This window comes from Bubalus bubalis, chromosome 12 (assembly GCF_019923935.1).
Source record: "Bubalus bubalis isolate 160015118507 breed Murrah chromosome 12, NDDB_SH_1, whole genome shotgun sequence".
NCBI lineage: Eukaryota > Metazoa > Chordata > Mammalia > Artiodactyla > Bovidae > Bubalus > Bubalus bubalis.
The window spans coordinates 82,381,974-82,409,245 of NC_059168.1; the positions used below are offsets into that span (position 1 = coordinate 82,381,974).

General features: G+C 39.7%; 1 protein-coding gene across 3 annotated transcripts in view; it reads left to right on the forward strand.

Annotated features, from left to right (window-relative positions):
• Nucleotides 1-27,272, forward strand: part of NBAS (NBAS subunit of NRZ tethering complex) — a 331,354-nt gene that overhangs the window by 47,020 nt on the left and 257,062 nt on the right. For all 3 annotated transcript variants that reach the window (XM_044926228.2, XM_025261541.3, XM_044926229.2), the window contains exons 10-11: nt 15,851-15,989; nt 22,965-23,033. In XM_044926228.2, coding sequence (XP_044782163.2) covers nt 15,851-15,989; nt 22,965-23,033 — 208 coding nt within the window. The remainder of the gene's footprint in view (nt 1-15,850; nt 15,990-22,964; nt 23,034-27,272) is intronic.

Sequence of the window (27,272 nt, forward strand, 5' to 3'; positions counted from 1 at the left end):
GTGTTAAGCCAGATACAGTCTACAAAAAGAGTGTGAGACAACATTTATAAGGAGTAATAAGCTAGGTTTTCAGCTTGCCTATGTATAGAGTACAGTTAGGTAGGAGTGAATTGGCTAAAGAGTAGTTGGGTGATTGCATTCTCCTAAACGTGCACTTGTAGTATTTGCTACTATTCTGTGCAAGTCTCAGAAGATGGACGAGGAGATAGTCTTTAGAAATCTGTTAATTTTAGGGGATATTGAGGAACACCGTTAAGTAATGGCATACTGCAGTACTAAAGGGCTGTGTCTCCTGATTTGGTCATCTCTTGGTGGGCTTATGATTTCCCCTAAACAGCACTCAGCATTTTATTTTTTATTATTATTATGTATTTATTTATTATTTATAAGCATTATTTATTTTACTTTTTATAAAATTTATGTTTAATGGAAGGATAATTGCTTTGCAGTATTGCATTGGTTTCTACCAAACATCAGCATGAATCAGCCATAGGTTCACCCATGTCCCCTCCCACTTGAATATTCCTCCCTCAGCGTTTTAAATGCAGGCGTCCTTCACACTCATTTACTTGAGACACCCTCTTTATCCCATACGTTGTACTTAGTGGGGGGATCAAAAATGTCTTGTGTGAATGAGCTCTCAGGAGACATAACAACCCAACTGGCAATGGAAAGAAAACAGGCCTGGGCGCAGACTGGGAAGGGGTGTGGGTAGAGTATGCAGAGGGGCTACCATCTCAGTACATCACCCTCGTCTAGGGAAAGGTCCCACAAATGTTTTAATTTTATCTTGTGGAAGAGATAGTGTTGAGAATACCCTACCTTAAAGGTTTACCCAAGAGCACTAGCACATTTTTCTTCTCTTATAAGCTGTAAGATCCGTATAGACAGACCTATGAGATGCTGTGGGGAGGTAAACAGTGAGCCTTTATATCCATTACATTGCTGTAAAATTGCCCGCCTTTCTTTCTGGTTCCTAAGGTCATATATATTCTGTGAGAATCAGGTCAGTGGTGTGTAAAAGATATACTATATTGACAGCTGGAGGAGCAGTTATGTATAAATTGCATTAGGAAATTTCTCATAAGCCCTAGCTAGATAAGATTTAATAATTTTATTAAGGACTGCTTCTAGAAAAGGAATGAGTGCTGTAGTCCTGATCCTTGTTGATTATCTTCTACTGCAGTGAGAGAGAGTGTTTGGCCTTTGATAATGTAGGGGCTATTGACATTTGAGAGATTAATGTGCAGCTTTGTAGCTGGCAAGTGTGAATGTCAGAAATTGAGTATCTTAACTTACATTAAGGAGTTTTTCATGTTGCCTTTCGAATGCTCATTCTTCCAGTGTGACCAAATTCTTCTTTCCATGAGTTCAGGTTGGTTTTTAGAAGAGAAACGAAGAGGTCCTGTTGTTAGTAGAGAAAGCTGCGTCATTTTGGCAGAGAGGAAAGTCCTTAGATGTGAATTAAGGGACTTGCTGAGCTTCATGGACTAACTTTCCTTTTTTTCTTAAACAGGTATATGTTTCTGGTGAGGCAGGGAAGTCTTGGCCACATCCTGTGATCTGTTTTTATCTAGAATATATTACAGATAGGGAGACATGCGTGACTCAGAAGCATCTTGGTTCTTAGCAGCCTTTAGCTGTTTTTTAAGTCAGTGACAGTGCTTTATTACTTTAACTTTTCTTTGGCCTACAATTGAAAAAAATTTATTTGGAAATCATTGTTAACTCATCCATCAGTCCTCTACATGGAGAGTCTTTGAGAGAAGAGGCTAGTTCTCATTATGTTATAGTTTTTTGCACTTAAGTGGGCCCTTGTAGGCCTTGATAAAGCTTTGAATTCCTACAGGTGATAAATAACGAGTCTGTGTCTCTCCTCTTTGAGTGTTTTGGTTGTAGTTTAACCTGATATATGATAACTTTGTATGTCAGTGAATTTCAGTAATCTTAAGCAGGGTATTTTGTACTGGGGTTATACTCCCTCCCACCCTGCCCCCACCCCCCCAACCCCTAACTTTAAGGACTATTTCCACAATCCTTCTGCAGAATTTATGGAAATAAAATTTTAAAAAGTGACATGGGACAGATTGAATTTCTTCTTATACTTGGAGTCATGCTGGCTATTGTGGATCTCTCTTGAAAGTAGAGAGATGAAAGAAGACGATTATCTTTGGTTCTTTTATAGGAATTAAGGAATGATGCTTAATTATGGTTTATATACAAAAAGAAGATTAAAAAAATACATTTGTGATGTGATAGAATGTGTACTGGATTCAGTTCAGTTGCTCACTTGTGTCTGACTCTTTGCGACCCCATGGACTGCAGCATGCCAGGCTTCCCTGTCCATCACCAACTCCCAGAGTTTACTCCTGAGGGTGAAGCTAACACCACAGACCACAGAGAAAAGAGACAGAAACTGGCTCCTTGATGACCACTCACTGTTGAATCACCCAACCCCGAAGTCAGCCCCACCTCTGAGCTTTTGAGTTACATAAGCCAGGAAATTTTCTGCTCACTTAAGCTAATTTAATTGGATTTTCACTTGTGTCTAAAAACATTCTAAAATTAATCTATATTTATATAGGAGTAATTATTATTCCCCATTATGTAGAGGAGAAAACTCAAGAGTCATTTCCCCAAGGTTGAGCTTGATGGGAGCTCAGGAAGGTCTAACTATAAACCTGTCTCTCTATTCATCACCGTGCTGCCACTCAAAGAACTTCACAATGTGTCTAAGATTCACCAGGATTTAATTCGATACAATGAGAGGCCGCAATATTCAGTTCAGTTCAGTTCAGTCACTCAGTCGTGTCCGACTCTTTGCGACCCCATGAACTGCAGCACGCCAGGCCTCCCTGTCCATCACCAACTCCTGGAGTCCACCCAAACCCATGTCCGTTGTGTCAGTGATGCCATCCAACCATCTCATCCTCTGTCCTGCCCTCCTCCTCCTCCTGCCCTCAATATTTCCCAGCATCAGGGTCTTTTCAAATGAGTCAGCTCTCCACATCAGGCAGCTAAGTATTGGAGTTTCAGCTTCAACATCAGTCCCTCCAACGAACACCCAGGACTGATCTCCTTTAGGATGGACTGGTTGGATCTCCTTGCATTCCAAGGGACTGTCAAGAGTCGTCTCCAGCACCACAGTTCAAAAGCATCAATTCTTTGGTGCTCAGCTTGCTTTATAGTCCAATTCTCACATCCATGCATGAATACTGGAAAAACCATAACTTTGACTAGACGGACCTTTGTTGGCAAAGTAATATCTCTGCTTTTTAATATGCTGTGTAGGTTGGTCATAGCTTTTCTTCCAAGGAGCAAGCGTCTTTTAATTTCATGGCTGCAATCACCATCTGCAGTGATTTTGGAGACCAAGAAAATAAAGTCTGTCACTGTTTGCCATTGTTTCTCCATCTATTTGCCATGAAGTGATGGGACCAGATGCCATGATATTAGTTTTCTGAATGTTGAGTTTTTAAGCCAACTTTTTCTATCTCCTCTTTCATTTTCATCAAGAGACTCTTCAGTTACTCTTCACTTTCTGCTGTAAGTGTGGTGTCATCTGCATATCTGAGGTTACTGATATTTCTTCTGGCAATCTTGATTCCAGCTTGTGCTTCATTCAGCCCAGCATTTCTCATGATGTACTCTGCATATAAGTCAAATAAGCAGGGTGACAATATACAGCCTTGATGTACTCCTTTCCCAACTTAGAACCAGTCCGTTGTTCCATGTCTGATTCTAACTGTTGCTTCTTGACCTGCATACAGGTTTCTGCATACAGGTTTCTCAGGAGGCAGGTAAGGTGGTCTGATATTCCCATGTCTTAAAGAATTTTCCACAGTTTCTTGTGATCCACACAGTCAAAGGCTTTGGCATAATCAATATGCCAGCAGAAGTAGATGTTTTTCTGGAGCTCTCTTGCTTTTTCGATGATCCAGTGGATGTTGGCAATTTGATCTCTGGTTCTTCTGCCTTTTCTAAATCCAGCTTGAACATCTGGAAGTTCATGGTTCATTTACTGTTGAAGCCTGGCTTGGAGAATTTTGAGCATTACTTTGCTAGCGTGTGAGATGAGTACAATTGTGTGGTAGTTTGAGCATTCTTTGGCTTTGCCCTTCTTTGGGATTGGAATGAAAACTGACCTTGTCCAGTCCTATGGCCACTGCTGAGTTTTCCAAATTTGCTGGCATATTGAATGCAGCACTTACACAGCATCATCTTTGAGGATTTGAAATAGCTCAACTGGATTCCACCACCTCCACTAGCTTTGTTGGTAGTGATGCTACCTAAGGCCCACTTGACTTCGCATTCCAGAATGTCTGGCTTTATGTGAGTGATCACACCATCTTGGTTATCTGGGTCATGAAGATCTTTTTTGTATAGTTCTGTGTATTCTTGCCACCTCTTCTTAATATCGTCTGCTTCTGTTAGGTCCATACCATTACTGTCTTTTATTGTACCCATCTTTGCATGAAATTTCTGTCCTTTATTGTACCCATCTTTGCATGAAATGTTCCCTTGGTATCTCTAATTTTCTTGAAGAGATCTCTAGTTTTTCCCATTCTGCTGTTCTCTATTTGCATTGATCACTGAGGAAGGCTTTCTTATTTCTCCTTGCTATTCTTTGGAACTTTGCATTCAAATGGGTATATCTTTCCTTTTTCCTTTGCCTTTAGCTTCTCTTTCCTCAGCTATTTGTAAGGCCTCCTCAAACAACCGTTTTGCCTTTTTGCATTTCTTTTTCTTGGGGATGGTCTTGATCACTGCCTCCTGTAGAATGTCACGAACCTCTGTCCATAGTTCTTTAGGTATTCTGTCTGTCAGATCTAATCCCTTGAATCTATTTGTCACTTCCACTGTATAATCGTAAGGGATTTGATTTGGGTCATACCTGAATGGTCTAGTGGTTTCCCCTAGTTTCTTCAATTTAAGTCTGAATTTGGTAATAAGGAGTTCATGATCTGAGCCACAGTCAGCTCCCTGTCTTGTTTTTGCTAACTGTTTAGACTTCTCCATCTTTGGCTGCAAAGAATATAATTAATCTGATTTTGGAATTGACTATCTGGTGATGTCCATGTGTAGAGTCGTCTCTTGTGTTGTTGGAAGAGGGTGTTTGCTATGACTAGTGCGTTCTCTTGGCAAAACTCTGTTAGCATTTGCACTGCTTCGTTTTGTACTCCAAGGCCAAATTTGCCTGTTACTCCAAGTATCTCTTGACTTCCCACTTTTGCATTCCAGTTCCCTCTGATGAAAAGGGTGTCTTTTCATCATACTGTCCTGTACATGTACTGGATTAGGAGACAGGAAATATGTGCTGCCTATTCGCTCTGTAACCTCAAGACAAGTCATTCTTTTTGGATGACGTTTTGCCGGCACTGCACTGCGCACATACAGTAGATGGTGGCTTTTGCAAGCTGCTTAAGCACAGAGATGTTTAGTGTAGACTACTAGGTGGTGTTTAGCAGAGCAGATCTGCGGCGGTGATTTTGATAGCAGACATTATGGAAAGACCCACAGTGAGGGACAGCGGGCAGGCAACAGATAGTAGGGTTCAGTGGGGGTGGGGTAGGGTTTGAAGACAAGACTTATTTTCCTGAGAGAATTAACTTTGAACAATTGAAATAGGTGAGAATTTGATTTCAGGACCTGGACAGTTCTGAAATCAGGATTCAAAGTAGACATGGAATAGATCTGATAGAGGGATGCTGAACATGTTGTATTGTGCCTTTGCAGTGAAGTTGCCTAAATGCATCCTGATGCTTAGGAGGGGGTTAGGTTTTTAGATTATTGACATCAACTGTGGATTGAGTGAAGGCATCTGGGGCAGGGACATCCAAGAATTCCAAGATGAACAGAATTGTCAATAATGAACCGGTAAGATTTTTGTAGTAAGGAATGAAAGTGAAGTGAAAGTGTTAGTTGCTCAGTTGTATCTGACTCTTTGCGACCCCGTGGACTGTAGCCTGCCAGGCTCCTCTGTCCATTTGGTTCTCCAGGCAAGAATACTGGAGCCGGTAGCCATTTCCTTCTCCAGGGGATCTCCCCGACCCAGGAATTGAACCCAGGTCTCCTGCATCACAGTTGGAGTCTTTACCATCTAAGCCACCAGGGAAGCTTGGTAAAGAATAGTCAAGATCAAATTAAAATGAATTAAATTGGCAACATTTCTGTGTCCTGAGAGAGGATTGTCTCATGTCTGTGAAGTAGTAGGTAGCAGTTTTTGAGCCTTTATTTTGCCAGGCATGCTCTTAAGAACTTTCACTTTGGTGACATGTAATTATTCTCTCCCACCCGCCCCTTCCTTGCTGGTCTATGCCACAAGCCTTTTGGTGATTGGACAGGGTACATACAAGAATTTCTCACTCTATTATTTCAAATTCATGTCCTTGACTTTAAGGAGTTTTAAGCCACTAGATGGCAGATTGTTTCAACAATTACTAGACAGAAGCCCCTTCTTAATAAACCATTTATAATTCTTCTTGGAGTCAATTGTTAGGGTCACATTTAGCTCTCCCAGTGCATCAGAATCCCACCTGGTGTGGTACATGGGGGCACACGGTCCATTCCTCCCTCCCTGTCCTCGGAGGGGGCTATCTGCCCTCTCCTCACTGCCTCTTGCTCTGCCCTGGCCTCTGCTCATTTAATTCACTCCATGTGTTTTTTGGCTCCATCACTTATAGCTTATTTATCTTGTCTGATACTGACATCCCTGCTTTGAGTTTTAGTTTCTTAGAATGTCAGAGCTGGCCAAGAGTTTCATCCATCACCTGGCTCAGCCCGTTCATTTCTCAGGTGGGAGAACTAAAGCCGCTAGAGGTTAAGCCAAGGACGAGGACCCTGTGTCAGGTTTATCTTCCCGCCCCAGCAGTTCTGTGCGCAGAGAGCCATTTCCTGAACGAAACCGACATGTAAATGCTTTAAGGATACAGACACAGTCTCTGTGTCTGAGTGGGTTAAGTTCGGTGATGGAGGCGTGATTTCAATAACGGTTACAGTTTAGAAAGTAAAAGGTGATACGTGCTCAGGAAGGGAGCAGCATAAACCATCTCATATTGTCAAGGACCCCTTCTAAGTTTCTGCCCTGCTACCCCTGCTTGCCTTCTACAGGCTGGGAGCACTCACTCCCTTTGTGAGCATCCTCCCAGCGCATCATTTATGGACGCAGCTCCCTGCTCCTGTACCTCGTGTTCTCTTGGCTGAGGAGGCTCTTTATCTGATCTCTTTATCTGTCAGGAAATTGTTGAAGGGATAAACCTTTCTCTGGTGTTAACCCTGTGAAGCTTTCCTGGACCTCGTCTCCCATGCAGTTAATTGGTCCTTCAGGCTTGTTTTTGTGTTTAACTCAGGGGTCCCCACAGGCGTGGTTCAGGTGGGCTCGTTCTTTCCCCTGGAGTGGACTGTGCTTGCCGTCATTCTTGTGAATGAATATATGACCCCAGCCATCTGAGAAAGCAAGGTGCCTGAGCACCCCACGGTTGGTACCGATGCTTTGGTACCAATGCTTTGGGAGAGCTAAGCTTGCCACTGCAAATTAATCTGAGAATTAGAAGTGATTTGTTAAAGTGAGCTCTTCATTTGTCTCACACATTCCTGATTGCTTAGCACATGGTTTGCGTTTATAATTTTGATGGCATGAAGGAAACTAATATTACAGTTACTTTGGTGCAAAGATATTTGAACCTAATACATCTGATTCCTTGACCCAAGATTTTCCTATTTTCCACAAAATTTTGAGGTAAAAGATTATTGGGAAAGTTAATTCCTGTCTCCTACTCTCTCGTTTTAGTTAATGAGAAGGAGTTTTAACTCTTACAAATTGTGTGCTTTAGTCTTCAGATTTAATGTGTACTGTAGAAATTCTGTATTGCTTTTCATCTTTATAGAATAATTAAAAAATAAGGGCTTGCTTCAAAATGTGATTCTTAAGGTAAGTACTTCCACTGTATAATCATAAGGGATTTGATTTAGGTCATACCTGAATGGTCTAGTGGCTTTCCCTACTTTCTTAAATTTAAGTCTGAATTTGCCAATAAGGAGTTCATGATCTGAGCCACAGTCAGCTCCCGGTCTTGTTTTTGCTGACTGTATAGAGCTTCTCCATCTTTGGCTGCAAAGAATATAATTAATCTGATTTCAGTGTTGACCATCTGGTGATGTTCATGTGTAGAGTCTTCTCTTGTGTTGTTGGAAGAGGGTGTTTGCTAGGACCAGTGCATTCTCTTGGCAAAACTCTATTAGCTTTTGCCCTGCTTCATTCTGTACTCCAAGGCCAAATTTGCCTGTTACTCCAGGTGTTTCTTGACTTCCTAGTTTTGCATTCCAGTCCCCTATAATGAAAAGGACATCTTTTTTGGGTGTCAGTTCTAAAAGGTCTTGTAGGTCTTCATAGAACCATTCAATTCAGCTTCTTCAGTGTTACTGGTTGGGGCATAGGCTTGGATCACCATGATATTGAATGGTTTGCCTTGGAAATGAACAGAAATCATTCTCTCATTTTTGAGATCGCATCCAAGTACTGCATTTTAGACTCTTTCTGTTGACCATGATGGCTACTCCATTTCTTCTAAGGGATTCCTGCCCGCAGTAGTAGATATAATGGTCATCGGAGTTAAATTCACGCATTCCAGTCCATTTTCGTTCGCTGATTCCTAGAATGTTGACGTTCACTCTTGCCATCTCCTGTTTGACCACTTCCAATTTGCCTTGATTCGTGGACCTGACATTCCAGGTTCCTATGCAATATTGCTCTTTACAGCATCGGACCTTGCTTCTATCACTAGTCACGTCCACAAATGGGTATTGTTTTTGCTTTGGCTCCATCCCTTCATTCTTTCTGGAGTTATTTCTCCACTGATCTCCTGTAGCATATTGGGCACCTATTGACCTGGGGAGTTCCTCTTTCAGTATCCTATCATTTTGCCTTTTCATACTGTTCATGGGGTTCTCAAGGCAAGAATACTGAAGTGGTTTGCCATTCCCTTCTCCAGTGGACCACATTCTGTCAGACCTCTCCACCATGATCCAGCCATCTTGGGTGGCTCCACATGGCGTGGCTTAGTTTCATTGAGTTAGACAAGGCTGTGGTCCATGTGATCAGATTGGCTAGTTTTCTGTATTATGGTTTCAGTGTCTCTGCCCTCTGAGCCAGGCTTCAGCAATACATGAACCATGAACTTCCAGATGTTCAAGCTGGTTTTAGAAAAGGCAGAGGAACCAGAGATCAAATTGCCAACATCCGCTGGATCATCGAAAAAGCAAGAGAGTTCCAGAAAAACATCTATTTTTGCTTTATTGACTATGCCAAAGCCTTTGACTGTGTGGATCACAATAAACTGTGGAAAATTCTGAAAGAGATGGGCATACCAGACCACCTGACCTGCCTCTTGAGAAATCTGTATGCAGGTCAGGAAGCAACAGTTAGAACTGGACATAGAACAACAGACTGGTTCCAAATAGGAAAATGAGTACGTCAAGGCTGTATATTGTCACCCTGCTTATTTAACTTATATGCAGAGTACATCATGAGAAACACAGGGCTGGAAGAAGCACAAGCTGGAATTAAGATTGCCAGGAGAAATATCAGTAACCTCAGATATGCAGATGACATCACCCTTATGGCAAAAAGTGAAGAGGAACTCAAAAGCCTCTTGATGAAGGTGAAAGTGGAGAGTGAAAAAGTTGGCTTAAAGCTCAACATTCAGAAAACGAAGATTGTGGCATCTGGTCCCATCACTTCACGGGAAATAGATGGGAAACAGTGTCAGACTTTATTTTTTTGGGCTCCAAAATCACTGCAGGTGATGATTGCAGCCATGAAATTAAAAGACGCTTACTCCTTGGAAGGAAAGTTATGACCAACCTAGATAGCATATTCAAAAGCAGAGATATTACTTTGTGAACAAAAGTCTATCTAGTAAAGGCTATGGTTTTTCCAGTAGTCATGTATGGATGTGAGAGTTGGACTGTGAAGAAAGTTGAGCGCCGAAGAATTGATGCTTTTGAACTGTAGTGTTGGAGAAGACTCTTGTGAGTCCCTTGGACTATAAGCAAATCCAACCAGTCCATCCTAAAGGAGACCAGTCCTGGGTGTTCATTGGAAGGACTGATGCTGAGGCTGAAACTCCAGTACTGTGGCCACCTCATGCGAAGAGTTGACTCATTGGAAAAGACCCTGATACTTGGAGGGATTGGGGTAGCAGGAGGAGAAAGGGACGATAGAGGATGAGATGGCTGGATGTCATCACTGACTCGATGCACGTGAATTTGGGTGAACTCCGGGAGTTGGTGATGGACAGGGAGGCCTGGCATGCTGGGATTCATGGGGTCGCAAAGAGTCAGACATGACTTAGTGACTGTATTGAACTGAACTGATTGTAAGTACTTAAGAACCTGATAGTGTATATGTAAGGAGGTTGTGGTTGTCACTGCAGGTAAATATTCTGGGTGGAGGAAATTATTGCAACAAAAAATAATATTACTGATATAAATTATTTTCTACAGTGTTGTCTGTGGTCTTAATTTTTGCAAAAATCTAATAACTTTCAATAGTAAATCACAGGATGCTTAAGATATAACTATTAATGTATAAATAGCTTCAGAATGCCACAAAGCAAATGATATGCTAATTTCATTTTCAGTATTTGACAAGACTTGTGGGTTGATGCTAAGTGTGAAAGCCAATTTACTGAATTTTTTTTTCTCTCCGGACTTCATTAATTGGAAGAAAGTTATGTACATAATTTGGAATCCTGTATCTTGACTTTTCTCTTAAGTTAGAAGCAGAGGAAAATACAGGGAATGTTTTAATGCACACCTCAGACCTACTATCCAGAATTAACAAATACTAAAATTGTCTTTTTTTACTAAAGGTGTGTGTGTATGTATGTGTATAGAAAGTGAAAGTGAAGGTCGCTCAGTTGTGTCGGATTCTTTGTGACCCCATGGACTATATAGTCCATGGAATTCTCAAGGCCAGAATACTGGAGTGGGTAGCCTTTCCGTTCTCCAGGGGATCTTCCCAACCCAGGGATCAAACCCGGGTCTCCCGCATTGCAGGTGAATTCTTCACCAGCTGAGCCACGAGGGAAGCCCATGTATGTGTATCAGTTAAGTTCATTTCAGTTCAGTCGCTCAGACGTGTCCGACTCTTTGCGACCCCATGAATTGCAGCACGCCGGGCCTCCTTGTCCATCATCAGCTCCCTGAGTTCACCCAAACTCATGTCCAATGTATGTGTATAGATACAGCCAAATACATAAATGAGAGACAGTAGTGCAAACAAATTCCTACTTGTAGAGGCAACCTGCTCTCATGGTTTTGGTGTGCAACCTTCCTTTATATATATATATATTTAACATGTTTGGCTGTATCTGTGTTAGTCATGGCATGTAGGATCTTCACTACGTCATGTGGGGTCTTTCTTTGTGGCACATGGAGTCTCTAGTTGTGGCATGTGGCTCAGTACTTATGGTGCATGGGTTTAGCTGCTCTGCAGCATATGAGATCTTAGTTCCCTGACCAAGAATCGAACCTGTGTTCCTTGCATTGCAAGGCGGATTCTTTAACCACCGAACCACCAGGGAAATCGCTAGTATATAATTTTATATTTGTTCTTTTTATACTGTATGTTTCCCTGAACAGTTGACTGAATTTGCATTTATTCATCCCTTTTAAACATTTTAAATATTTCTGATTTTCTGCATTATAAACAGTGCAGTATGAGGTATTCTTTTACCAAGAGATAAATATGCCTGTGTGAGAATTTCTCCAGAGTTATCTTGGAACACAATTTGGAGAATTGTTGGGGGGGGCCGCACATTTTTTAGATATTGTCATATCCTCCAAAGACTCTGATGCTGGGAGGGATTGGGGGCAGGAGGATAAGGGGACGACAGAGGAGGAGATGGCTGGATGGCATCACTGACTCGATGGACGTGAGTCCGAGTGAACTCTGGAAGTTGGTAATGGACAGGGAGGCCTGGCATGCTGTGATTCATGGGGTCGCAAAGAGTCAGACACAACTGAGCGACTGAACTGAACTGATACCCTCCAAAATGATTGCTACAGTCTTACTAGTGGTTTTATAAGAGTTACTATGTCTCTATAAACATAGAGAGTGGCTGGTATAAATCTTTGTTGCTTTAATATGCATTCTTGGCTTTTGTATTTCTCTTTTTGTGACTTATTCTCTGTGCATTTTTCTTTGTGACTGGTTGTGGGAGATCTTTATGGATTCTGTCTGGTAAAACATATACTCTGTTAGTTTTATGTCTTATAAATAACTTTTCCTGGTGTGTGACTTGTCTTTGCACTTTCAGGAGGGAAATTTTAGGTTTTAATATGGTCAGATTTGAAGGAGACCATTTTAATGACAGCAGGTGGGAAAGTGTTTGATGGGTCAGGATGCACCGTGCACAAGCCATGCAGAGAAAGGTTATCAGTGTGAGTGGAGTTGATTCTTTTTACTTTATTTATTTTAGTTAAAATTTTTTTTATGCCCATGCTGCTCAGCATGTGGGATTTTAGTTCCCCAGGCAAGATTGAACCCATGCCCCTTGCAGGGAAGCAGAGTTGTAACCTCTGGACCACCAGGGAAGTCCATAGTTGGCTCTTTTTAAAACTCTACTCTCCCATGTGAATTTTGTTGAATATATTGTTTAGTTCCATTACATGTTTGTTCAGTTCCATAAGAAATTGTTTTGTTTTTTTTTTCTTTCAATTTATAGACTAAGAAGAATTGGCATTTTTAAGGTATGGGGAGTTTGTCAAAGAACATGGTGAAAGTGCAAGTGTTAGTCGCTCAGTTGTGTCCGAATCTTTGTGATCCCATGGACTGTAGCCCGCCAGGTTTCTCTGTCCATGGGATTTCCCAGGCAAAAATACTGGAGTGGGTTGTCATTCCCTTCTACAGGGGATCTTCCTGACCCAGGAATTGAACTCATTGTAGGCAGATTCTTCACCATCTGAGCTACCAGGGAAGCCCAGAGAACATGGCATCTCCCTCTTTATTTGTAACTTTGTACCTTTCAGGAACATTTTGAAATTTTCTTTCTGATGTTGTCCTTTACCACATTCTGGCTTTAGTGTTGTCTGCTGCCCTCTTTATCAGTTTATGACTCCTCACCCCTGTTGCCAGGACCCCCATCCCCCACCTCACCTTCTCATATCTTACTGCTGAAATCTAGGAAGAATGAGGAAGGGTGTGGAGAGGAAAGGACTGTGTAGCATCATTTTCTCTGTGCTACTTCAGGAGAAAGTTGGAGCTTTAAATTTACTCACTCCAGAAACATTGCATTTATGGTGCTGGGCATCCGACTTCTCTCATTTCCATTGACTGTTTTCAGTTAAGTTACATGGTTTCACTTCATTTTGGTTAGTGCTGCCCAGGACACCTGTTCTAAAGCTGTAATCATGATGAAGAAGGTTTATTTGCTACCTTAGGCATCAGTACCAATCTACTTCCCCCCCACCCCCCCAACCCCCGACCTTTATCACAGAAAGCTGAGCCCTTGTCAACACTGAGTCCTGTCAAACAGTGACGTGATGGACCAAGTTAACATCTTGACTTGGGGTTGATACCCCTTGGCACATCGAACTGAAGATAAGTCTTCAGTAGATGTCACCTGGGTTATCATCTCCAGGTATGGCTGTTACCTTTTGCAGCATTTAATTCTGTGCTCTCAGCTGTTTGTTATTTTCATGTGCCTTTAATTGGAGAGCGAGCTTTTTGAATGCAGGGAGCATACCTTGTTCATCCCTGTATGAACCATGTATCAGGTAGCTGCTGGTTACCCGCTTTGTGACTATGCTGATGAAATCGTCTCAGTTCCCCCTCCCTTTAAACACAAGCAAGCACACTTGTCTGCCTGCATGGGTGAACACACGCACGGTCTTAGAGCTGCAGCATCAGTGTCCCAAAGTTGCCATCCCATCTGGTGGGAACAATACACGATTAGTTCCATCATTCTGTCTCCTTTCCACTTACTCTTCAGTCTGGCGTGAATGGCAGAAAGGCTGTTTGGAAGCAGTTATTGAATCTCTTTCATTTTTAATCAAGCTTATCTTATTGTAGCCAATTTGATCTATGCGTGACTGTGTTTATCAGAATTCATAGGGAGGAAATGTCTTCTAGAATTAGGATCAGGAGATGCAGAATGAAACTGAAGTCTCAGTTAGCTGTCCTGTAGTCAGGTAACGTGAAGTTTTATACATATATTTTAAAATGTAAAAATGAGGTATGATATCTGTTACTTCCATGGCATAGTAGTGCAAACAGAATAATAATGCTTAACCTCTTGAAAAAAGTATTATATGGTGTGTGTATGTGCATATATATATATATATATGGTCACTATTGCACACTGAGTAGAGAGAAATTATTACCATTATCAGGATCTGTTTTGTCCTGTCCTTTTAGAGGTTTGTTGAATTCTCAGATTGTGTTTTATTTTTGTTATAACAATAGGCTACTAATTTTTAAAGATATGTCTTTGTGAGAATTGCATGTTTTCTGTTTGAAAAAGTACTGTGACTAGATTCAGAAATGTAAACATTCAGAGCTACCTGTTTTGCTTCTATTTGTTCAGAGAAGTTTTTCCTAACAAATTGACTTAAAAATAAAAGTTCCGTATGGAAAATTTGTAGCATGATCATAGAAGACTATATGACTCCTCGTGCCTGCTATTCAGGTTAACGGTGGACTCAGTGTAGTGTCTCGTCTGAATGTTCCAGTGTGTATTTCTCAATAATAAGGACTCTTAAAGACGTGAACATGAAACTGTTATCATTTATGAAGACATGGAGAAGGATGTGGCTTCTGTCTTCTGTTACTCCATCGCCTTATTGTTATTGGGGACAACAGTGTTTACCTTAAGACACCAGAAGTTTTATTTGCAAACCTTTTTCTTGTTTTTTGATGCATGATTACGATGTCTTATATAGTGCCCTGCCAGATTTACTTCACATGACTTAACTTTAAAAATCATGACTGTTGGGTTCCGTTATTAATTGGCTTAGTTTGTGTGTAGTGGTCTTTTAACTTGTACTACTTGTTAGACTGCTTTGCCTTGTTGGTAACAAGGCCTCTAATTGCAATGAAGCATAGCAAACAGTAAAGTGAACAGGTCATAATGTGGGGCTAAGCTACGGAGCTGTCTTACTGCAGTATAGTTACTAGTGTATAGTTGTGTCCCATCCACAGCACTCCTGGCTGTCATTTTTTTTTTTTCCTAGCATCTGTAACTGTGCCCTCATGACCTCCAGTGCACTGCAGTAGTTAATATATACATGTCTGTGAGGTGACATATCCATTTATGTTTATTAATTTATTGAGGTATAGTTGCTTTATAATGTTGTGTTGGTTTCTGCTGACTTTGAAGTGAATCAGATCTATGTATACATCTGTCCCCTCCCTCGTGGGCCTCCCTCCCAGCACCACCGTCCCGCCAGTCTAGGTCACCATAGAGCACAAGCTGAGCTGCCTGTGCCATGCGCAGGTTCCTATTGGCTATCTGTTGTACACTTGGTAGTGTATTTATGTCAGGGATGTATCGGTTTATTTAAGTTTATTGGTGTTGATACAGCTTCTTAGATACTCAATGACCAACCTGAAAACATTTCTTTTTACATTTCCAAGTTCTCATCTCGGTTTCAGATGTTCCAATGTGTCAGTGAAGGTGAAATTACTAGTTGAGAAACCGTCTGGTCTATTGGTTGTTTCCTCTAAAATTTACCTTCTAATTTTATTTCGGTTTTCCTTGTGGAAGTGAGCGTTTCCGCTCTCTTTGTTTTGATGCTGTCCTGTTCATATTTGTAATTTATCACTTCTCTTTATCTTTCTCTGTTTTAGACTTTTGCTGGTTGGCGGATGTGAAACTGCTGAAGTGGGCATATCAAAAGCTGCTAGCTGTGGACTGTCTGCCTGGAGAGTTCTTTCAGGATCACCGTATTATAAGCCCGTTACTCATGGTGGTGACAGGGTCACTGCAGTAAGTCTCATTTATGGTATTTCATTTTGTTCATTTAGACCTTATCTAAAGGTCTTAGATAAGCCCTTTGTAAGATATATGGAGAAAGAAGCAATCTGCCTTAAATGAGGAAAGTGACTTAATACAAGTGAAATTTTAGGACTTCTGTCGAATATCAAATTTATCTAAAGCATGCTTTATTTAACTTGGTCTCATTTTTAATAAAAATATTTGCAGATATGAAGAAAAAGGATTTAGCAGTATTGTTACTTGCATTTGCTTTTTTAGACCTTGACATTTATTAAGTCCTTTGATGCTCTGGCAGCAGTTCTGAGCACTCTCACAGGTTGTAGCTCATTTAACTCTCAGTAACCCTTTGAGATAGGTATTGTTAGTAGCCCAAGTCTGTTGATGAGGAAGGTGAAATTTAGCTGGGTCAGCCAGCTAGCAAGTGGCAGAATGAGAGTGCAAAATCTGGCAGGAGTTCCCTGTTCAGGTTCTTAACTGCCTTGGTTCTTCCATTTTGTTACATATTGATCGGGACTATTTATCCACCTGTTCATTTATTTACTCTATTATTGAGCTTCTGTTTTCTATCAGTCACTCCTTTCTGCTGTAGTTAGTATAGGCTAGGCTCTACTGTGATAATAAAAATTAGCCACATAAACAGACAAATGAAAAACCCTGACATTTTTGTTGCTTACCTCTTGAAAGTGTATCCCTTATATGTGGCAAAGTCTGCTGTTGATACCGTGACCTCCTGGAAAGCTTGTTCCAAGTGATGATTAAAGGATCCGTGGAGGCTGGCACTCTTGAGGGCCCACTGTCTCAGTTTAGGGCATTAGGTGGGGAAGCAGAGGAGTAAAAGGAGGGACTTCTTACTCTCGCACACCAGAGCTGACATCACTTCCGCTCATAGTTCACTTCCTGTAACTCATCATGTAGCTCCTCATCATGTACCTTCAAAGGGTCTGGGAAGTAGTTTTCCGTGTCCAGAAAGAGAAAAACTAGACGTTAGTGAATATTAATTGTTTCTACCATATTGACCCCTGGTGGCTCAGCTGGTAAAGAATCTGCCAGCAATGTGGGAGACCTGGATTCGACCCCTGGGTTGGGAAGATCCCCTGGAGGAGGGAACAGCTACCCACTCCAGTATTCTGGCCTGGAGAATCCCATGGACTGCATAGTCCTTGGGGTTGCAGAGTCAGACACGACTGAGCGAATTTGACTTTCACCATATTGGCCACTCTGATTTGTATTTGTTTTTTTGTATAAACTATATGATCATAATTATGGACCCTGTGCTTAGCATGTTGCCTGATATGTGGTGGGCATTCATATTTTTCTAGTGAGGGAAGAAACCAAGAGACTGAAGTGAAACATGACATAAGTGATGCTTATTCCTATGAATGTATTCATTCCACTCTTTTTGTCTCAAAATGAGTGTATTCCATTATTTCTGTCTCAAAATAATGACTTAAAAATAATCCTCTAAAACAATGGTTAAATGTTTCAAGGTTGAAGAGGAGCCAATGAAGAAGTACTTTTGAAGAGAAATCTTTAGCAATCATAGTGGGCCTCCATTTTTTTGTTTGCTTGTTTAGTTTTTAGCACATGCTGACACATGTGATGGTGAATTTAGCCCAACAAGGTAGTAATTTTTTTTTTTTTTTTATTATGTCAACTACTGGCTCAGAATGGCACCAGACTCGAAAGCTGTTTGTGTTTGTCCATCAGTTCATATAGAACTGTGCCTTGTGCTTTTCCTTCCATTCCCGATCACTCTGCTCACTCTAGCACCCATTTGTTTTCTCTGCAAGATCCAGTAAGGAGTTCAGTTTGGGTGTTTATTAGCCACATTTCATAGATCAGGAGCCCAAGGCCTGGGAGATTGTAGCAACTGAAAAGCAGGGCAGCAGGGATGGCACCAGGTCTCGTAGTTCCTGTTCAGCACTTTCCTCACACCCCGTGCGAAATTGCATACCTCTCATTGGCATCATCAAATTTATGCTGTGATGATTCTCCGATAATTTATTTAAAAAAAGAATGAGATAGCAGTTGGATGTCGTATTCCATATTTGTAATAATTTAGTCGTGTTCCTCCCTCTGATTTCACACTCGGCTTGTCGTTTTATATGTGAGATGTTTCAGAGCACATCCTGAAAAGACTTTGAACAGTTTTATCTCTTGACTGTAAGTCTGCAGCTTATTTTTTTTTAAATCTGTATTGAATTTGTTACAGTATTGCCTCTGTTGTACGATTTGGTTTTTGGCTGCAAGGCATGTGGGATCTTAGCCCCCTCAACCAGGGGATTAAACCCCCTTCCCTTGAAAGGTGAAATCCTAACCACTGGACTGCCAGGGAAGTCCCTGCAGCTTATTTATTTATTTATTTTTTTAACTGACTGTGCCATCAGGCTTCCCGGATTTTAATTTCTAACCAGGGATTGAACCCAGACCACGGCAATGAAAGCACTGAGTTCTAACCACTGGACCACTGGGGGGGTGTCCCTGCAGCTTATTTTTAAATGGTTCAGTCAAAAAATAATTTTTTAAAAAGTGTACATATGCATACAAAAAATGCAATCATGGTGAAATGTTAATTGGTGAACTCAGGAAAAAGGTATATTTGGTATTTCATTGTGTAGTCATTTCAGCTTTTCACTAACTATAAAATTTGTCAAAATGTTAAAGGTTGAGGGGAAAAAAAGGAAGAATAGGTAAGTATGGAGGATATAAGATGAGAAAAGTTGGCTGACTGTGAAGGGCTGTTTCAGTGGGGTGTCATCAAGTGTATTTATGACGGAGTCTGGGACCGGGGAGGCATGAAGAACTGTCAGGTACCACGAAGCCTTTTTTCACTGTGGCTTCTTTGAATTCTCTGTGCTTTCGCTTTGCTCCTCCCTGAAGTATTGGAATCTGCTCTGCTATGTATGATCCTTCCTTCTCTGGCCTGAAGCTTCAATATTGGAGTCTCTTAAAAGAAAATTGCTTGTGCACTGACAGAAGAAGTGGGGGGAAATATTGAATTGCAAATTGAGGGCTCCGCTGTATGATAAACTTCTTGAAATGCTGCAAGTGTATTTTAATTACGTTAGTGCCTTTTAAATGTGTCCTGCAGCTAAACTTGCAATCATTCTGCGTAGCCTTCCCCTCCCTCAAAGTAATTTCAAGCTATAGGATTAGTTCCTCTTGTCAGGTGGCAGATATTGTTCGCATCGAACCGCTTATTGTTTGTTTAAGGCTGCTATTGTGTTGGGGTGGCTATTGACAGAGAAAGTGCAGCTGACACGTATATTCTCGTATCTCTCAAGGCTGCTAGGTTGTAAAAGAGGCTATGCAAAATTCAATAGGTGCCTTGACCAACGTTTCCAAATTAATGTCGGTGTCATCTGTGTGAGAGTTTTATTTATTCATTTGTTCAACATCAATTCACTGCTGCAGGTATCAGAACATCAAGGTAGCAGCCCTCAAGGGGTTTGTTTACTGGACTGGAGGATGCAGCTGTGTGCCCAGACGTGGGCAAGAAGCTGTAGCAGATACTGGGGGAGTCCAGTCACTGGGGAGGGGAGGGGGAGCCTGGGCTCAGGAGTCTGAAGGCTGGAGTTGGAGTCCTAGCTCAGCACTGCTGCTCGTGTCTTATGGCTCTTGTCTGGTTCAAATGAGATGATAAACAATAAAATGTTCTACAGTGTTCATTATTGTCTACTTGTATTTTTAAGGTGGACATTTTGGATAAGTGTATAAAAAAGGAACCAAATTATTTTTTATAGCTGATGCTGCTGCCTCTTTAGTATGGGATGTTGCTGTGGAAAGAATACAGGCTTTTGACATCCTGTTTCTCTGAGAAAATAGAAGTAATCAGAATATTTTCATAAAGAGCCTCCATCAACACTTCAGTTTTGTATTTTTTCTCTTGTTATTACAGATGAGCTGTGCTTGGACCAGCCAAGGCTAGCTGCTCTGTTTGTCCACTGGATCTCACACTCTTTCTTACTGAAGGATATTTTTCCAAATCATGAATCTTGCTGCCAGTTAGGTTTATCAGCAAGCAGTGTGCATTTACTTTTCCCATTGTAAAACCTTTTTAGTTTAGGGCACTTAGACTCTACTAAATCCTGCTGCCAGCCTGTTTCTTTTTTTTATGAGTCTTCTATACTTAATCGGTTTCCTCTTTTTCTGTTCTCTCTTGAATTTACCTGGATGGGGCTTTACCTCCATGATGTCACTGAAATTGTGTTACTGGTATCAATACCCTCCAATATTTTACTGCTGCTGCCAAGTTGCTTCAGTCGTGTCCGACTCTGTGTGACCCCATAGAAGGCAGCCCACTGGTTTCCCCCATCCCTGGGATTCTCCAGGCAAGAACACTGGAGTGGGTTGCCATTTCCTTCTCCAGTGCATGAAAGTGGGAAGTGAAAGTGAAGTCGCTCAGTCGTGTCTGACTCTTAGCGACCCCATGGATTGCAGCCTACCAGGCTCCTCCATCCATCGGATTTTCTAGGCAAGAGTACTGGAGTGGGCTGCCATTGCCTTTTGATTGGTATTCTTTAGTTCTAATTACTTAATACAAAAATTAGTTATTTGATTTTATTTTCCCCTTCCCCTCTCCTTTCTTCTCCTTTTCCTATTTATTTCTATTTTGTCAAAATACACAGTATTTATACGTTAGCTTCAGCCCTTGTCCTCATTTTTCTTTAATCATAGGTGTTCATTTATATATTTTAAAATGCTCATTTCCACTTTGGAGTTTTCCCAGTTACCTCTTGGTTGGATGAAATTATCCTTTGACAGATGTTTTGAGAAGGGCTCATAGATGAAGAGTTTCTTAGGTTCTTGTGTGTTTGGAATTGTTTTTCATAGCATGGATATTTGAAGGCAAACTTCTGTGGATATAAGACCTTTGGTTTACTCGTTCTTTCACTGAACTTAATGAAATACTGCTCTATTGTTGGCTTTGCTTTGGGTGCGAAATTTGAAAAGTTGATGTGAGTCAGATTATCTTCCCTTTGTGTATTATTTGGCCATTTTGTTGGGAGACTTTGAGGATTTCTGTATCTTTGCTTGGTAAAGAATCCGCTTGCAATGTAGGAGACCCTGGTTTGATTCCTGGGTTGGGAAGATCCGCTGGAGGAGGGATAGGCTACCCACTCCAATATTCTTGGGCTTCCCTTGTAGCTCAACTGGTAAAGAATCTGCCTGCAGTGCAGGAGACCTGGGTTTGATCCCTGGGTTTGGAAGATCCCTGGAGAAGGGAAAGGCTTCCCACTCCAGTATTCTGGCCTGAATAAATATATTCCATGGACTGTGTAGTCCATGGGGTCACAAAGAATCAGACACAACTGAGCGACTTCCACTTTGGAATCTAATAGACTTCCTGGACTATTTCTTGGAGTTGATTTTTCTGGGTTAATTTTTCCAGGTACCCGTTCATGCTTTCAGTGTATAGATTAGATGTCATTTCTGGAAAGTTTTCTTGGACCGTGACTTTAGGTGGTGGTTTTAGATAGACCTTAGACCCCTATGCTGGCTTGTCTCATCTGTCCTTCTGGACCCTGCAGTTATTTTTTTCAGTATGGTTTTGCTTATCACCATGCTTGATGGTGGGCTTGGGTTGGGGTGGATGGAATGTGGCAGTTGGCAAGAGCAGTGCAGATGACACATTGGGAGTTTTCTCCTTCTGCCTACAATGATTTTGAAGTTTGGGTTATCTTTTATCTTCTTCAGGTTTAGCTGAAATAAACTTAATGGGGATTTATTTTTCCCTTCTTGCATCTTATTGCTTTTGGAGGAAATGTGGAGCTAGACCACTAGTAATGTCTTTAGTTACTCAAAAGTTCTGGTAGGAACATTTTAACCTCATCTCAAGCATGCTCCCCGTTTGCCTTTTTCTTTTAAAGTGAAGCTCATGTAACATAAAACTGACCATTAAGTATTTTAAAGTGTACAGTGTAGTGGCATTTAGTGCATTCAGTGTTGTGTAACCACCACTACTGTCTCGGTCCAGGGCATTTTCATCACCCCAAAGGGCAACGCCAGTCCCATTAAACAGTCCGCTCTCCCCAGCTCCTGGCAATCACTGATCTGCTTCCTGTTTCCATGAATTTACCTATTCTGAAAATTTCATACAGAGTCATACAGTATGAGATTTTATACCTGACGTCTTTCATTTAGCAACATATTTTTGATGTTCATCCAAATTGTGGAATGCATCAATACTTCATTGCTTTTTATGACTGAATAATACTCTGTTGTATAGATATCCTCCTTTCTTTAGTTCGTGGACATTTGAGTTGTTTGTACATTTTGGCTATTATTGATAGTGTCACTATGAACATTTGTGGCAAGTATTTGAACACCTGTTTTCAGTTTTTTGGGGTATAAACTTATGATGCAATTGCTGGGTCATATGACAATTCTGCCTAACCTTTTGAACAGCTGCCAGACTCTTCCACAGTGGCTGTGCTGTTTTACGTTCCCACCAGCGGTGTACCGGTGTTCCAAGTTCTCTGTACAACTTCGGTTATACTTATTTTCCATTTCTAAAATATTCTAGCTTTATCTCTTGCTTTTAAATCTAGAGACAAAAATAGTCTGTGTTATATTATTTCAAATACTTGTTTCTAAATGATTTTATTCTGGTATTTTCCAAGAATAGGATCAATTTCTTCATGAATGAAGTTTCTATTGGCAACCTGGGACAGTCTCATTTGAGAAGAGCTGCTCATTAGATTCTAATATGCATAGATTGTATTAGACTTATGTATATATTAAAAAAATTTGATTATGACTTTATTTTGTAAGATTTGTCACTTGGTCAATTTTTTCCCAAACAAAAACAAAATCTCACCAAGATTTCTGATACTTAACTGATTTTCTTAACCATTTCGTAAAATACTAGATATGCTGTAGTTTTTGTTGCATGATGAAAGCACTTTATACAATGAGGAAGTGTTCCATTGATCTTTAACTGTATGATGTGTGTTTATTTTATAGGTACCAAAGACACTGGGATTATTAAGGATGTTAAGTGGCAAGTTTTACAGTCGCCAGGGACAAGAACAGGTAATGCAGATTGGCTTAACTTAGAAAACATTTTCACCAAACTCTACTTAAGGACAAAGTTGAATGAACCTTGAACATGATAGATTTTCACCTGAATTTGCTCTTAATTATACACTATGTGGGTGTATGCATTAATAAGGATTCATGAAGCTGTTCACTGAAGATTTGTGTATTTTACTATGTATGTCATTCTTATCTCAATAAGGAAAATTAAAAGAAAATTTCAAGAATGAACCTAGTCCTCTTGGGTCTGGGAATATAGCCCAAAGAAGTCTCCTGGAAGCATTATATATCTTTGAATCTTCTTATTTTATCTTACTTGGGAATTTTGTATCCTTGTCCATAACATATACTTTTTATTTGTTGATTTTAAAATATTCCGTCCCTTGCATTACAGTTTTCCAGTTAGCATTCTCTTTGGCCATTTCATGGAGTTTGTCTTTATCTTGAAGATGAAGAACTATATGAAAGACTAAATGCCTTGGCCTCTGCCATGTACTTGATTCTTTCTAATTTACTGTGTTGCCTCTGTTGATCTTTCTGTGACCATATTAGTTCATGAGAGCATTACTTTTTTGAGTCAGACTTCTAAACTACAGTGGGTTCAACTATCTACTGAACTCCTTGAGGGCAGGGATTTATGTTTGTTTTGTTCACTGTAGGTTCCCCAGAGTATAAAACAGTGCCTGGCATGTATTATGTATTACTAAATATGTACTGTGCAATAAATGTTGAGTGTTGGAAGAACAGTGCTTACAAATTCACCTTTTATTGAGCTGAGTTTTTTTTTTTCTTTAAGCGTACGTAATAATTTAGAACATTTTGAATGCATGTGATAGAATTCAGTCTTTTGATTTGAATACAGCTTGTCCGTGTGAAAGGTATAATAAAATTGGAAATCACTTGTGTTTGATTGCTTTGTATAGATGATAAACAGCTGAAGAAAGTGAGACAATTTAGTCTACATACAAAGATCTGATATTTAACATTGAAAAAAGTCTCTTAGAATGGACAGTTGAAAAGTTTTATTGCAGCGTTTGAGAGAAGACAGTTCCTACTCCAAATACTGCTGGAAGTTGTAGAAGACTTTAATTAGTGTTTTTAATTAACACAAGATCAAATGGACATTTGAGCTAATGATTTATTGTAAGTGAGAAGTAGAAGTTAAAATAATGTTCACATTATTTCAGTAGCGTTTTGTTAGTATCACATTGCTACACAAGAGAATGAGTGAAGTAAGAGGAAAATATCTTTTAAAGAATTTTAGGGAGCAGTTTAAGATGGGAAGGGGTAAATAGGAAAATTGACAGTGAAGTTAATTAAAAGGGCCATAAATGAATTATTAATGTACGAAGACAGTTTACTGTGCAAAAATGTCCTTGTAAATCCTCTTGCGATGCTTCTACCCCTTGATAATCACTTACCAAGTAATTAGTTTGCTAGACCACCTTTGAAGTTAAAACCTCATGGAGCAAACTGAAGCAGGTGGTAAGTGATAGTCACTGTTTTTTTTAACCTCACCTTTATTGAGAGGTAATTGACAAATGAAATTGTAAAATAGTTAAATTGATGATTTGATATAGGTACGTATACATTGTGAGAAGATTTTCTGCCACTGACTTAATACATGTATCACCTCACATATTTACTTTCTGTGTCTCTGTTACACTTAAATCCTACCCTCAACAAATTTCAATTATACAATACAGTGTTATCACCTGTAGCTATCAGTGTTATACATTAGGTCCTTAGACTTTATTCATCTTATAACTGAAAGATTATACAACTTTTATCAACCTCTGCCTTTCCTCCAGTCCCCAGCCCCTGGTAGGCAAACACTATTCTGTTCATTGTATTTATGATTTTGACTTATGATTTTTGACTTATGATTGTCTTTATAGATTCTGTGTATAAGTGATACAACATGGTATTTGCCTTTTTTTAATCTTGCTTAATTTCACTTAGCAAAATGCAGTCCAGTCTCATTCATGTTTTTTTGCAAATGACAGGATTTCCTTCCTTTAAAGAAGATGAATAATATTCCACGTTGAAGAATTAAGATTAATATAATTAATTCTTTATATATTAATTTATATATAAAATAGGGATCTGCTTTCATTCTTTTGCATGTAGCTGTCCAGTTTTTCCAGTATCATATATTGATGAGACTGTTTTCCCCATTGTGTATTCTTGGCTCCTTTGTTGTAAATTAATGGACCATGTATGCTTGAGTTTAGTTCTAGCCTCTCTTTTCTGTTCCATTGCCCTGTGTATCTGTTTTTATTCCAGCTTCATACGTGTTTAATTACTATTTTCAGTGTAATTTAAACCTGGATGTATGATGCCTCTAGTTTTGTTCTTCTTTGTCAGGATTATTTTGACTCCTTGGGTATTTTGTGGTACCATACAAATTTCAGGATTATTTTTTCTATCTCCGTAAATAATGCCTTTGTAATTTTGACAGAGATTGCATTGAATCTATAGATCACTTTGGGTGGTATGGACATTTTAACAATAGTAATTTTTCCAGTCCATGAAAATGGAATTTCTTTAATTTGTGCCTTCTTCAGGTTCTTTCATTAATGTTTTATGGCTTTCAGTGTATATGTCTCTCACTTTCTTGTTTAAATTTATTCCTAAATATTTTACTGTTTTTGATATTAATGCAATTGTTTTCTTAATTTCTCTTACTGATAGTTTGCTCTTACTGTATAGAAATTGTATGTTAATTTTGTATCTTGCAATTTTATAAATGTATTTATTCTAACAGGTTTTTGGTAGAGTCTTTTCTATATATAATATCATGTGATCTGCAAACCGAGCCAATTTTATTTCTTCCTTTCTGAATTGTATGCCTTTTAATTATTTTTCTTGCCTAATTGCTCTGGCTAGGGCTTTTTTTTGGTACCATGTTGGATAAAAGTGCCAAGTTACATATTATTGACCAACATTCCAGCTGTTGATGATTAAAATGAAAATGGCATTCATAGTTGAGGACTGTGAAAGAATTTCAAAGATATATTTTAACCAAAGTGAAAAATAGTTACATCTAAATTTTGTTACCTTTACAACAACTTAATTTTGATGGAGAAGAGAACAAGATTGTCATTCACATAAGCTGACAAATCTTAATACAATAGGCAGGGTTCGAATGTTTGAGGTTTACTTTTTTTGTGGTGTACAGTGGTTGAAAAGCCATTTCCTCCTATTTTCAGAGCACACACTCCTGAATTCTCTTCTTTGCCAACCAACAGACTTTCCAGTTTCTGAATACTGCAGACTCTGCTCAGGTTTCTGAGTACTGCACACTCCGCTCACAGAATTCAGCATGGATTTTCCAACTGTGGCTTTACATCTTGTGTTGCAGTTACTGACAGGATAATAAATTATTTTCTGGTCCAGAAATACCCTGCATGCTACAGACCCTCAGAAAACTTTCTACAAATAAAAAGCAGAGTTTATGCTTTAGAAGGAAATCACTGTGTTTCTAAAGTAATATAGGTGACTTATCTATCTTTGGCAGGCTACAATTCAGTTCCTACTAATAAACATGTCTTCTTACTGTGCATGTTTATGGAAGTTAAACAGATAACTTGAGACTTGAAAGAAACAAACATTTAATGTGTATTTTATATGTATGGGTGTAATGCCTGAGATTTGCTTTAAAGTCCTCCAGGGGACAGAAGTCCCCAGTGGCATTGTGGTGATTGGGGAATGACACGTGAGACAAACTTGAAATGTTGATGTTTGTTTAAGATGGTTGTTGGGCCCATGGGTATTTATTATACTGCAGTTTCAGCTTTTGTGTGTGTGAGTGCAAATTTCTGCAACAAAATGCTTATGAAAGGGAGTGGTACTTTTGCAGTGTGGATGTCGTGGCATCAAAGGAAACTAAGGGCATCCAGAAAAAAAAGCCAGTGGGGACATTTCAGTGAATATATTTATTGCTTAAGTGTGCAGGAAGGATGGAAGGGCGGGAGGGATGAAAACAAAAGGATGTTTAACGTATTGGTTCATTATTTCCCTGGTCATAATGCTGCTGTTATTCACATTGTTTAGTGTACATTTTTTGGCTTAGTTTTTTTTGTGTGTGTGTGTGTATGTGTATTTTTATAAACCTCCTACCTGTTTTCAAAGCACTTTTAAAAAATTAATTAATTTATTTTAATTGGAGGTTAATTACTTTACAATATTGTAGTGGTTTTTGTCATACTTGACATGACTCAGCCATGGGTGTAC